The sequence below is a fragment of the Quercus suber genome, unplaced genomic scaffold (assembly GCF_002906115.3).
Source record: "Quercus suber isolate HL8 unplaced genomic scaffold, Cork oak 2.0 scaffold_138, whole genome shotgun sequence".
Lineage (NCBI taxonomy): Eukaryota > Viridiplantae > Streptophyta > Magnoliopsida > Fagales > Fagaceae > Quercus > Quercus suber.
Genome location: NW_027069600.1, coordinates 999356 through 1013063, shown reverse-complemented (window position 1 = coordinate 1013063; position 13708 = coordinate 999356). Strand labels below are relative to the sequence as shown.

General features: G+C 33.2%; 1 protein-coding gene across 1 annotated transcript; it reads left to right on the top strand.

Moving 5' to 3' along the window:
* Window positions 1-5826: 5826 nt before the first annotated feature.
* LOC112024242 (uncharacterized) lies at window positions 5827-11159 on the top strand. Its single transcript, XM_024056884.2, has 5 exons — window positions 5827-6124; window positions 6286-6346; window positions 8106-8210; window positions 9389-9758; window positions 10944-11159. The coding sequence occupies exons 1-5, from the start codon at window positions 5984-5986 to the stop codon at window positions 10963-10965; spliced, it is 699 nt and encodes a 232-aa protein (XP_023912652.2). The 5' UTR covers window positions 5827-5983; the 3' UTR covers window positions 10966-11159.
* The last annotated feature ends 2549 nt before the right edge of the window (window positions 11160-13708 follow it).

Here is a 13708-nt window from a genome sequence, read left to right as displayed (position 1 = left end):
AAAAAAAATTTAATATTTTGATAGCTTTTTTAATTTATCATAAAAGTTGTGTCAAATCTTTCTTAAAATGGATTGTTAACCAATGCTTTAAGGACACTCGTTAGCATAACCCTTAGATAAAAGCCACCCAAGTTTGGTATTCTTTAAATAAATTATAATTACTTCATGTTTGGTATTTTTCTACCAACTTAACGATTGAGCTTTTATGTATTAACTAACTATATATTAATAATATATATTTTTTACAAAACTTTCTCCTACAATGTTTGAGTTAAGGATTCATATATATAGTATCTTAACTATACCTTTGGGGCCAATATGTATGCTTGTAGTGTTCTTCTTGGGCATATGCATGAAACATGTTAATAGTTTCTTACTCAATCCATCATTCACTTTCATGAAATATTAGACTCCGTCACCTAGAGGTATATATTAGAATATCGTTTTATAATATTTATATAAGTAAAAGATGTATGACGTGAGCGATATCTTCACATGTGTCAACTCGCTTACATGTAATAGTCACGTGCAACACATATGACCACATCGAGTAGAAATATTCACTTTTCCAATATTCTTTTAGTCAATTTTGTCGTTTCCTATTTAAATCTCCACTTTTCCTATTTTGGCATAATTTGTCAAGGGTATTGATAGTTATGTAACTTGGAATTGGATAAAGGAGAGAATTCTCCAACCAGCTGTCAGGCCTAATATCAAAAAGCAGAAGCTATAGGTTCTATCATTCATCGCCCCTATATATATATATATATATACACACCGGTTTTAAAGAAACTGACAGTGGTATGTATCCAAAAGAGTCCAACTCTTTGATATTACCACAGACTTTTGTCAGGGGCGGTTTTTGTGCGTAGCCACGTGTCTTCTCCTGAAAGTGTAACTTTGCTACGCCCGGATTTGTTTTAGGGAGTTTAACCCGGAACTCGACATTGGGCTGCATAGACCAATGGCTTCCGGTGTATTTTTAAGCCTACAAAATAGATGAAACCCAAAGTCTTAGAATTATGATATTGGTTGAAATAAATAAATAATATGCTTAGTATGATAGCTTTGATTAAATGGTGAGTTGATACATTATTATTATGTATATTAAGTGATATCTAATAATGGGATCAGTCCAATAGTCCATATCCAGTTGCGTTTCATAGTTCATGTTCAACATAACAAGGTATGTCCGGCAATGGCCTATGTCCAAATAATATATGTCCAAGGTAGTTCATTTCCAAAAAATATGTGTCCAGTGGTGGTTCATGTCTAAATACTATATGTGCAATAGTGGCAGCTCGATTTATTAATATGTATGTTCATTAATGAAGTATTAGTGAGATCATGTTTATTAAATAGTGAGATGATATTAAAGTAACTTCCATCCAGCAGTAAAAGAATAATGAGTTAACATATTCTTAACAATGTAATTTCCAAGATGGAGAAAGTATTGACTTATCTATCGATTTATTAATATGTATGTTCGTTAATAAAGTATTAGTGTGATCATGTTTCATTAAATAGTGAGATAACATTAAAATAACTTGCATCCAGCGGTGCAATAACAATGAATTAACATGTACTTAATAATGTAATATTGAATATAGAGAGAGATTTTGACATATCTTGACAGTTTGTAGCTCTAGCTGTAAAACAGCAGTGGACTTATGATATTTCAGCAGTGCGATAAAATGAGTCCAGCGGTACAATATGATATTATGAGTCATTTCGTGGTGACTTCATGATTGAAGGGGAAAAATGGATGCAACTGGAGGGAGAGAGAATATGTCCAGTCGTGTGCATAGGTTGGTTAAGTTTATCCTCTTTCATCATGCATTTAAATAACTTTTCCTATGTAATGCTCTTTTAGTTTTTTAGTCAAATGTGAGTGATGCTGCCTTCCATGAGAATGACTTTTAATATTATAAAATTTTGTCTTTCATAAGAAGGGCTTTTAGCATTATAAATATATGTCTTCCATGAGAAAGGGATTTTAGCAATAAGTTCTTGGAAGAGTGTTTGATATGTTTTAAGATGTGTGGAGATGACAAGAAATATGTGTGTATATATATATATATATATTTTTTTTTTGTGATATATGCTGTTTGTAATATATATAAGAATTATATGTAGACACTTTGTTGGACATGGATCTTGTATATGTATACTTTGTGAGACATGGAGTTTAAAGATATATAAGAAGTATGTATGGGTATTTTGTAAGGAATGTGTTTGTAAAATAAATGGAAGTATGAGATAGATAATATGAAGGTTAAATGTAGTAAAAGTTGTTGTTGGAGTTGTTTTTTGTATTATGACATTGGTTATGTTGCTTTCTAAGAAGAAAGGTATTGTAAGAGAAATAGAAAAAGAGATGGAGATGTGTTTATGAGCAGCAAAATGGTGATGTTTCAAAATAATGGAGTGTGGGAGAGATGGGTAATGGGTAATGGATAATGGTGTGTTGTAATATGTGTGTTGTGTTGTTATCTATGAAGATAGATTTTGTAAGAGGGATGAAGAAAGATATGAAAATCTTTTGGAGATATGGCAGCAAAATGAATAGAGTTTCAGAATATTGAAGATGAGAGAGGGATGAATCCCCCTTAGTGTGTAACTTGGTCCTCTTTATATAAAGTTAAGTATGTAATTAGATTATAATTAGTTGGAGGGAAATTTAGCAAATAAGAAAAAGTCTTTGACAAAGTAAGTGGTTTCATTAGTGAAATTTTGTTTTTTAGCTAAAAGAAGAAAGTTAGAGACTTAATGCTGTTGTAACTGCTGTTACAGCTGTCAATCATAGCTGTTACAGCTGGATGATGTCATCTGAATGACATCTTTTGCTTGGAGGAAAATACTTGGCATTAAATTCATGGTTTAGCTAAAAATGGTAAGATAATCTTTATGAGATCCTTCTATTTCTTTGGTTATGACAGTAAGCTGCTGGGATTGGGCATCAATGGGTAAGTGATGTCATTTTAGGACATCTGTCAATCTGTTGGAGCTATTGTAGCTTATGCTGGAGCCGTTGCAGCTTCTGCAGAAGCTATTTCCAGCTTCTGCTAGAGCTGTTGTAGGTTATGCTGAAGCAGTTTTCTACAGAAGCTGTTTCTGCAGAAACCGTTGCAGCTTCTGCTGGAGCTGTTTGTAGTTTCTGTTAGAGCCGCTGTTGGTATTTTTGGCTAAGTTTTCTCTTTTAGAAAATTATATGTTTAGTCCATATATAATTTTGGTAAGTAATAGACTAGTTGGTTGATATTTGATGAAGTTTTAGAGATGTAATTATGGACTTTTTGTATTTTAACCAAATCTTGGAGAGTAAGAAGAGCATTTAATGTTAGATATGAGATATTAATATATATTTAGCCATGTGCTTGGAATTGATTTAGATGATAATAATATAATTTATATGAAATACTGTAATTACATTTTTTAAACTTATATTATATGATGAACATTAATTTTTATGTAAAGAGCATGGAGAGTTTTATCATTTTAAGTGTTATGTGATATAAGAAGCTTACCAAATGTTACTTATTGCACATTGACCCGTCAAAGTTCAGGGAATTGGGGAAGACATGCCAAGCAACATGCTTTCTTTTATCAACTTTGAACCACTGGAACTTTGCTGAACATACTTATTGACCCTCCAAACCACGACTCCCAAAATTCCCCCGATAAGACTCATGAGTTTGGATTATGAACCGAAAAATAAGATGATGTGCTATGAGCTTGAACTATAGGCTTTGACATTTTTTTTTTGTGTAAATATGGGCTCTTTTGGGTTTTAGAAGAGATTTTCCCAAAATCCATGATAGTGTTGACGTGATGCGGGTTGCCAATGAAATGAAGTCATGTGGTGTGAAAAATTTGTCCTCAACAACTTTAAATCTCTTTTACCCACACTCTTTTGAGAATACTAAATATTTTAAAACACACACACGAGGAGAGGGAAGGTCTTAAAGAAACTGACAGTAGTATATATCCAAAATGGTCTAACTCACACTCATTTTCTGATATGGAATTAACCTATTGTTTTTTCTTTTGAGAATACTAAGTATTTTAACATACACACATATAAGGAGACGAGAGGAAGTTTTAAAGAAATTGACGAAAGAACTCTTATATGATTGAGTCTACTTTAGCTTAAAATGTATTATTTTTATTTATTTTTTAATTAAAGTTGCTATCTTCTCATAAAATATAAAAAATAAAACTCTACATTATCAAAAGGTAATATAAATATATAATCGACCAATAAGGGCATATGGAATTTGGGTACACCGTTATTCGTTATCGGAATTTATCTTTATATTGCAAATCTTGATATCGTGATACAACTGTGTGGGCATTCATTCTCACTATCTTGATCACCACTTTGGAAGATAGGGCCATCATTTCAAAGAGATATTTTGTTCACTTTAAGAAGGTGGTACTATTCTGACTAACCACATACCAATCGTGAGTTTCCGTCCAATTTTGTTCACAAAATTGATACATCCAATGGCTTCGTATAGTTTCCACTATCAGTCATGCTTTGCACTCCTCTTTCAAGGATCCATAGTTGATTTGACAAAAAAAGGAGCCCAATCAAGTTGTCGAAAAATTTGCCTTGTTTCATAAGGTGTTCACCTTTTTCGAATGTACAGTTCTCGGCAACTTTACATACGAGAAGAGCATTTCAATTAGGTTGTTTTGAAAGTTTTTACCTTTCAATTTGTGCAGACTTATTCGATGCCTTGTCAATCTCAAATTAGTACAAATGGTATATCATCGGAAAGATTAATTGCAGACTTTCAATTTATGAAAGTTATGATGGAAGTGGGAACGTGACCGCCTATACGCATTTCAAATTTTTTTTTTTATTGTTTTCATGAGTTTGATCCAATCTCTTCCAATATTTGTGCCCATGACCCCTTAAAACAAAGATTGTCGTATAAACTTTCCAATGACACCTAACCAGCTAACTCACACAAATCTAGTGTCATTTGACCTAAATTTTGATCAAACCTAAACTTTTTTTCTTTTTTTTTGGGATAATACAAAAGATTTATTTATTGACTAAGGTATACTGTTACAAGTATTGTCCATTGGACACTCGCAAAAAGTGCCTAGTTACAAAAGATCATACACATATTTTGCATAAATAAAATTTAGACATTCATTATATTCTCTAACATTGAGCATCTGAACAAGTTGCATATCACACATGTTTCATATTTTCACGATATTTTATATTCTAATCCGATTTTGATATGTGGGGCACTTATTTTAAAGAGAATTTGAGAATTTTATGCCATCAGTAAGCATTTTCTTTAGTCGTATACTTAGACAACAATAATTATGTTACTATTTCATCATACATGCTTATTTCGTATATGAATATGAATGTTATTCAACTTCAAGCGACATTGTATCCTTGCTATGTATTTACAGTTTGATTTAAAATATTCTTTTAAAATTATAATATTTAAATTTTTTTCTACATGAAAAATTAACTTGAATCCAATTCGTATAAAATTATTATTTTAAAAACCAGATCAGATCGATCAGTATAATCGAGAATCAGGTAGCAGTCCAGTTCAATAAAATTCATGAAAATCTGTAAAAAAAAACTAGGTTGATTCAAGAGCCAGGCACAAAACAATTATTTGACTGTATCAGTTTTTAAAATCATGGATAAAATGTAAATGTACATTAAAAAAAATAAAATCACACACACAACAAAGGAATATGTGGTGGATTTACCAAATTGCCCCTGATAAATCATCCGAAAAGACAATGCAGCAGGCCCTGATTTCTTTTCCCCCAAGCTTTCTTTCCACTATCTACAGATTCTACACTATATTAGTACATGGTATATAATACTCACATTCCTGGACCTTCTCACTCACTTACAACTCAAACTCAAAACTCACCGCTCAAAACTTAGGCGTTGATAAAACCACCGTGCCGGTGACGGAAACACACGCCCACAACAATGGTGGCGACGAACGTGAAATCGGAGACGATGACTCTGATGGACAAGAGGAGCGCCTTGGAGGCCGAGATGAACGCCATCATCGACCGCCTCTGCCAGCCCGGCGGCCCTGGCCTCTCCGGCAATCTCGTCGATTCCGAGGTCTCTTTCTTCTTTATCTTCCAATTTTTTTTTTTTAATTTTTTTTTGAAATTGTGAGTTGTGAGCGATAATATGTAGTTGAAGGTCTGGTTTTGAATTGTGTTTTCTTGGTAATTGGCTATGGAATTTGGTTATTTAGGGTTTTGTTTTGCGCTTTGTAGGGGTTTCCTCGCTCTGATATTGATATTCCAGTTGTGCGAGCTGAAAGGCATCGTCTTTCTGGTATGGCGGTTATTTTGCGTTGTGTTTTAATTGAATTTGTGTATTGAGCTTGCGTTTTAATTCAAGTTTTCTTAGTGTTAATGAGTCTTAAGAGAGCTAATTTTAAATTAAAAAAAAAAAAACTTGGGAGCTTAACATGTTGAATGAGAGTAACATTGTCATATAAGTACATTAGCATGAATATATTTTGAATTTGTAAGTTTTAACTTTTTATGCGGTGGCGAAACCTTCATGTTTGTGCAATGGAATGGATTTGATGATATGGGTTCTTGTCAAGGTGGATGTGTGAGTGCAATTATGTTTCAATATTCTTATATTTATATTGAAACATAATTGCACTCACACATCTTCTTCCTTAAGACTCTTCTGGATTGGGTTACAGTGTTGGGCTTTTGTTCTTTTTCTTCCGTCCATGGTTTCATGGAATTTCATACTTTATGCACTTGATTTGTTTTTGTCCTTGATGTATACTTCCTGTATACTCAAGTGACACCCCTCTTCTTTTTAATATATTTTTATTACTTATCAAAAAAATTATGTTTCAATATTTTTTTTTGATAAGTAAGAAAGATGTATATTCAAAAAACTACTTTATGCAAATAAACACAAAGCATATCAAAGATTACAAAAAAAGAGATAAAAACAAAAACAAAGGAAAGAAATTGAGAGCTAAGGAACAAAGGGAAAGATTCACTAGATGTGAGTCTCTAAGCCCTAGACCAATCAAAAAGGGAACTAGTGTAAAAAGCCAGCAACTGGTCATCTGATCTATCTAAGTTCTCAAAAGTCTGCCGGTTGCGTTTCCTCCAAATACACCACATCAAACACAATGGAGCTAAATTCCAAATGTTAGATGAATGCTTCCCTAATGAATTCCACCAACCAAAAAGGAAATCTGCAACCGATCTTGAGACAACCCACAAAATCCCAAAAGTTCTTGACAAAACTCCACTAACGATGAGCCTTCCCATAATGTAGCAACAAATGATCTATTGTCTCCCCACAACAACGACACATGATGCACCAGTCAACAAAATCAAAATCCCTACTCCATAAATTATTATCCGTGAGAATCCTATCCCAGGTGACTATCCAAACAAAGAACGAGACATGCTGGGGTGCCTTAACCTTCCAAATACCTTTCCAAAGAAAAACAATGGAATAAGAACCATGCAGCTTATGATAAAATGAGCGGATATTAAAATCCACATTCTTCATCAACTTCCAACTCATACGATCAACATCATTCGCTGAAGGTAAATTGGCTGCCAAAAACCGAAAGAAATCATCCACCAACTCCGCCTCCCAATCATTAGGACCCCGAATAAAATAAACATCCCAACCTCTCCTGTCCCCCACTCCTTGCCCTATCAGAGAAGAGACAAGGGGAGATTCAGTGCTAAAACAATGACCAATATCTAATGAACATCCCACCAACATGTGTAGATGTCTTTTATTTTTCTGAGAAAATTGTATGTGGAGAGAGCAACTACTATATATATATATATATAGTTTAGCTTATCCTTTTGGAAGCTAGGTGCACTAAGTTGCCAAAAATTTATATGTAGCTTAATATGTTAAGATTATGTAATTGAAGGGAATTATAAAAAAAAAAATAAAAAGATTTAAGGGCATGCTTATTATTGAACTGCCTGTAACAGACATAGCAGCAGTACTATGGTGTTACATTACACCTTTATACCACTAATTTTTTGTTTTAATCATTTTGTATTTATTTCTATTTTCTTTCTATCTTTAGAGCTGCGGAATGATCACAAGGTGACAACAGAGAAAATAGATCAGAATATACAAATTCTGCATTCATCAAGGCTCGCTTCTAGATCATCACCCCCAAAAGAGTCAGGTAACTGGATGAAATAAGGGCTACTCTACGGTCTACCAGATTCATTAAGAGAAATATTGTAATATGATTTTTGAACTCATGTTACCTGGTGGAACTTCATTGATTAAAGATAAATATTATTTATCAATCGGTCAACAATTTAGGCATATAAAAGGATTTAGATGACACTTTTCCTAGATCAAAGATATGGAAAATTTGTGGCTTCTGCATGGATCTTGAGTAATCAATATGTTATTCTGTAGTTTGTGCTGCTAATAAAACTTGTTACTATTGATACCTTCGTTTAAATGATATGACAACATTAACATATCAATGGTGCTTTTTTTTTTTTTTTTAAAAATTGTAATGAGATGGACTTTTTTTGGGTAGTTTAGATGCAAATTTTAAGTCTGATGGATAAGCTATTTATTGCCTGCAGTTTTGTTGTGGGGCTGATTTTGTTGTTGTCATTGTTGTTGTTAGCATCGTTCTTCCTGAATGTTGATTTGCAGTTGCCCCCCATATCAAAAACTGTTCGCGCGTGTGTGAGAGCATGACAGTATTGCCCCATTATTTTTCATTGCGGGAGATGTATAGTATAATTCCTCTACATTACATATAACGTCATATCCAGAAAATACACATTTTTTTTTTCTTTATGTGCTTTAAAATGATGTCAAAATTGTTCTGAATGCTAACATGATGAATTTTTTAGATTTAATAGAACATGGTGTGATTTGACTTGGATGTGAAGCGTATCTTACTTGATCAACATCTACAATACAAGAACCTATTTACTTTGCTTCTAAAGACTGAAATACTGCATGCATGTAACTTGATATGTTGTGTGACTGTTTAGGGGCTGAATTTACCAGTTAGTGAAGGAAGTTTCTGGTTCTGGCTTTCCAATTTTTAGTTTTAAATGTCCATTTATCATGAAATAACATATCTAGTTATTTCCCATAATTGTTGCCGGTGATGGATATCTTGTTTATCTCAAATATGTCATTATTGCTATAATCTATCAATTGTTCTTCATTTTAGGAATCAGAATTATTTTCATTTGAACAGTGAAGTCCTCTTTAACTATTTTTTTTTTGGATGTCTTGTCTTCATAAAACTAGGAGCTAAAAGTATAGATTCTATTTGAATAATTTCATATTGTACACAGCAAAGTGACTGCACCTTTTTGCCTTTAGTGCAAGGTAAACCTGAGGGGCCAAACAACCAAAACTCTCCAGTTGTGAGTGATGTTCCATCTGCATCCTCACACAATGTTGTTCTGAGGGATTCTTCAAGTGATATGGATGTTGATGTGATGGCCAGTATTCCCTTTGCAATGGTTGATGAAATAGCTGATGCATCACCAGCAGCAGAGGATGGTTTACAACTTGGAGATCAGATCGTCAAATTTGGAAATGTGGAAGCTGGTGAAAATTTGCTGCAAAGGCTCGCTTCTGAAGCTCAGACAAGTCAAGGTTGTGCAATACCTGTAGTAATTATGAGGCAAGGTGCACCGATTAACTTAACAGTGACACCCAGAACATGGCAAGGCAGGGGTCTACTTGGGTATGTCTGCCATCTCCTTTACCAATAACTGAAGTAAAAAATGCTGGTTATCATTTCTAAAAATGTTAATATCCCCTGAAAGAAACTACAAAGAAGAAAACCTTTTCCTCTAGAATGATTTTGGTGGCTTATTTAGCTTTAGGATACATTATTGTTGGAGTTATTCCTTTTGTTATAACTATGTGGCTACTCTTGCAATTCCATATTATGGTGTGTCAAATTCCTTTGTCTTTTATTTAATATATCAAATAATGACAAGAGTCTTATAACTTAATTGGATGACACCTCCAGATGTTTTCAACGGAGACATCTAGGGTTCAAATTGCCCTATCCCCAACAATCAAATTATCAAAAAAATATGTAAAATAAATGTCTATAAGTTGATTATTATTGCAAAATCCTCCCCACTTTTTCTGACTAAAGTAATGTTTTTGGGAAGTTATCAACAATAGAAGGGAGAAAAGTAGTTTATTTGCTGGTGACAATTCTGCAAGCAATGGAACTCAATTTCCCTAGAAAAAAGTTGGCTTTTTTACTTGCTTGTTTGCTGGTGTGTCCAAGCAAAAATTATGTTAAATTAGTGTTATGGCTAGCATCATAACTTTTATTTCAACCTATATAAGATGCTTCCTTCTATTTCTTTCAACGTTCAGATGGTACCTGGTCTTTTTATTCCTTATTTTGTCAATAAATCTCTTACATTTGGACTTGAATTCAATTAACATACCTCTGAAGAAAGTAACTGAACTATCCTTTCCACTTAGTGCACTTTTCTTCACTTCAAAGGCACTATTTTTTTGGACTGATTTCCAGCTCTTTTTGCAAATATAGCCTGTAAATTTTGCTTTTCTAAGTTGCTTATTTTCTTTTTATGGCCATCGTAATCCTTAAATTTCTTTGTGCTGGTTATGCCATAAGTTGCTAGTATTGATATACATGATGCTCTATGAGTAAATGTGTCCCAGAACCAAAATACTCAAAATATATAACATTAAACTTATGACCTTCCCGAAAAATTATAGAAGGATACCGAGTCAATTGTACCTTATCCTCAGTCTGGTTGATGAGGTTTGAGATGTGAGATTCTTAGTTTTCTTTCATTTAATTCTGTCTTTTCAATAGCCAACTGATGCATATAACCATGAACATCACTCTTAACTCTTGGGCTATGTTCAATGCTTGCAGATGCCATTTCCGGATCTTATAACTTCAATTCAATCACATCACATGGAGGTGGAAGTGTAAAGTGGTTGGTTTTATTTAGTTTAGAAGGACATTAAATTATGTGTTGTGGAAGATGATATATCAATATCAAGTACTCGATAACTGCCTTACCTATCCAAAAAGTACACTACAATTCCCTTGAGTTTATTGCATTTGTGGTTCTTTTATTTTCTTTAATGTTTTCTTGTTTTATATGATGGTTCTTTTTCTTTACCCTAATAGTTTTTTCCATGTTGATACATGCATTGTTCTCCTTTCTTTCTCTGCCTTCATGATTCTGCTTTTAATTCATTGCATTGCCTATGGGGCAAGCCAATCAGCATCACTGCATCAGTAGAATCACTGTAAGTAAATCTAGGGCATAGATTTGCCTCAATAATGAATTTCTTGTTTCTATCGGTCAAAGAGTTTTCTTTCTCTACAATTAATCATGAAGAAGAAAAGCTTTAAAATAATAATATAGATAAAGGTTGTATATTAAACACATTGCGTAGCATATAAGCATTTAAAGTTTTAAACCCCTTCTTTCCATCGGAAATTGTCTTTATTCCTGGAGTAAAAGTGGTTCTCACATCTATTGACTTAATTTATCAATCATCATTAGGGGTAAAAGTGGTTATCACCTTGGGGGAAAAAATTCATTTCTTAAAGCTACACATTTCTACACACTGTTTGGCAGCCCTACTCAAACAAAAAACTACACATTTTAAACAATATTACACACATTTCTACGTACTTTTTTTACTTACATGTATATCAAAAACACTCAAACAACATTACTCAAACTAACCCACCAAACAGGGAGACTTTCGAAAATTCAATAGTAACTAAAATCAGTTTTTAGAGTCTTAAGGACCCGTTTGGTAGCAGTGTTTAAATATTGTTGTTCAGTTTTCAATGTTGTGGAAATACGTATTGTTGTTGTGAACTTGTAATAATTTGTAAACAAGCTGCCTATACTAAATAGGTAGTGTAGTCTTCCTGGTAAATACTACTAAATAGGTAGGTGGTGTAGTCTGTAACCTGTTTAATTAATAATTGCCTCTATTTATATATATATATATATATTATTATTATTGAGAATCAATAATTGCCAATCTAGAAAGTCCTTCAATGCCTCTAGAAAAATTTCTGTCTACAGCTCAACTCAAGTTATTCGCAAGTTTGCTAATTACCTGCTGACGGGGTTTCTTGATGCCTTTGTTTTCCTCCATCAATAATTGTCTTCACTGTTTTTTTTTTTTTGTTTTCTTCTTCTATTTATAAAATGGGTAAATGTTGATGTACACAAGCTAATTCACACACAGGCTAATTCACACAGTTTTGGAGCATGTGTGCAAAACTGTGTGAATTAGAGCATGTGTAATAAACACCACTCTTATAAAATTATGTTCACCATTAGTCTTTAACAAATTTGTGTTTTATTATTCTTCAAGCTACCATGGGTAATTACTTTGTGTTTTATTACTTTGTGCCGCAAGAATAACAATAACACAACTAGTGATTTCTGAGCAAATTATGAAACCAAAAACAAATCTCATAGCCACTAGACTCGTTTTCTTCTAAGAGGGGTCTTTGATATCCTTTTACACGGAAGAGAGGAAATAAGAGAAAAAGGAAATTATATTTGATTAGAATGTATAGAATTTCAGTATATTTCAACCGCTTTTTCTTTCTAGTCTCCATTCCTCTTCCTCGTTACCAGGAATCCCATATACAATTCTGCACAGGGTTACTATATATATGTCGGGGGGGAGTAGACAAACATTGTACAATGATACATATTAATGTTGGCCCATCTATGTCCTATGATATTCATCGTGCTCGGATTCAGAACTAGTGATTTTGCTTGAATTGAGCAGTATTTTGATAGTGAAATAATTTGACCAAATAAATATATACTAAGGGTGAAAATAAAAACCTAATGATCCTCAATATCTACCGACTTTGACTCCATCGTCGACAACATAAAAGTAGGTGACTAGGTGAGTGTAAACAAATGAAAAAAAAAAAAAAATTGCTAAAGCAAAAATAGCTGTGATTAATAATTTAGTACTTTTCCAGTTCTTCACTCCATTATGTGATAGTCCAATAGTTGCATGACAAGTGACAAACCATGGTGCAGATTTAAGAATGAAATCTCTCTCACTCTTTCTTTTGCTAATTGACTCTAACGTACGACAAAGGATATTCCTTTCTTTGCTTTTGTTCCTTCACCACTTTGCTTTTCTTTTTGAAACTTTTTTTTGTTTTGCCAAGCTGAACTTAAGCAGTCAATCAGATCAGAGTTCACATATTATTGAGGCAGCATCCCAAGGCTCCAAAATCTTGATGTGAAACCTCAAAGAAATGTTGGGAGAATCTGATTTATTTTTTCTGAAGAAAAAAGCATGACGTAAAGATTTGAAGTAAAAAACCTATCATTGTACAATGTAAAAAAGAAAAAAGAAAAAAGGAAAATAGAGAGACATGAGACAGCTAGAAATGACCTTTCCATATGATATTCTATTTTGGGAACGTATCCTTTTGGTTGTCCATTTTCAGCATATGGTTTTTTAGATTATAATATACTGGTCCATTTTCAATAGGGATTAATTACACATTCTCTGTTCACTAGAGTATATGCTGCAGTCTGGATTTTCCCATGGTTTTACGAGTGTGTTAAGTACTAGATTATCATCCCCTCTGTCATTAATGGAAAATGGCTACAATATTTTTTTCTCCTA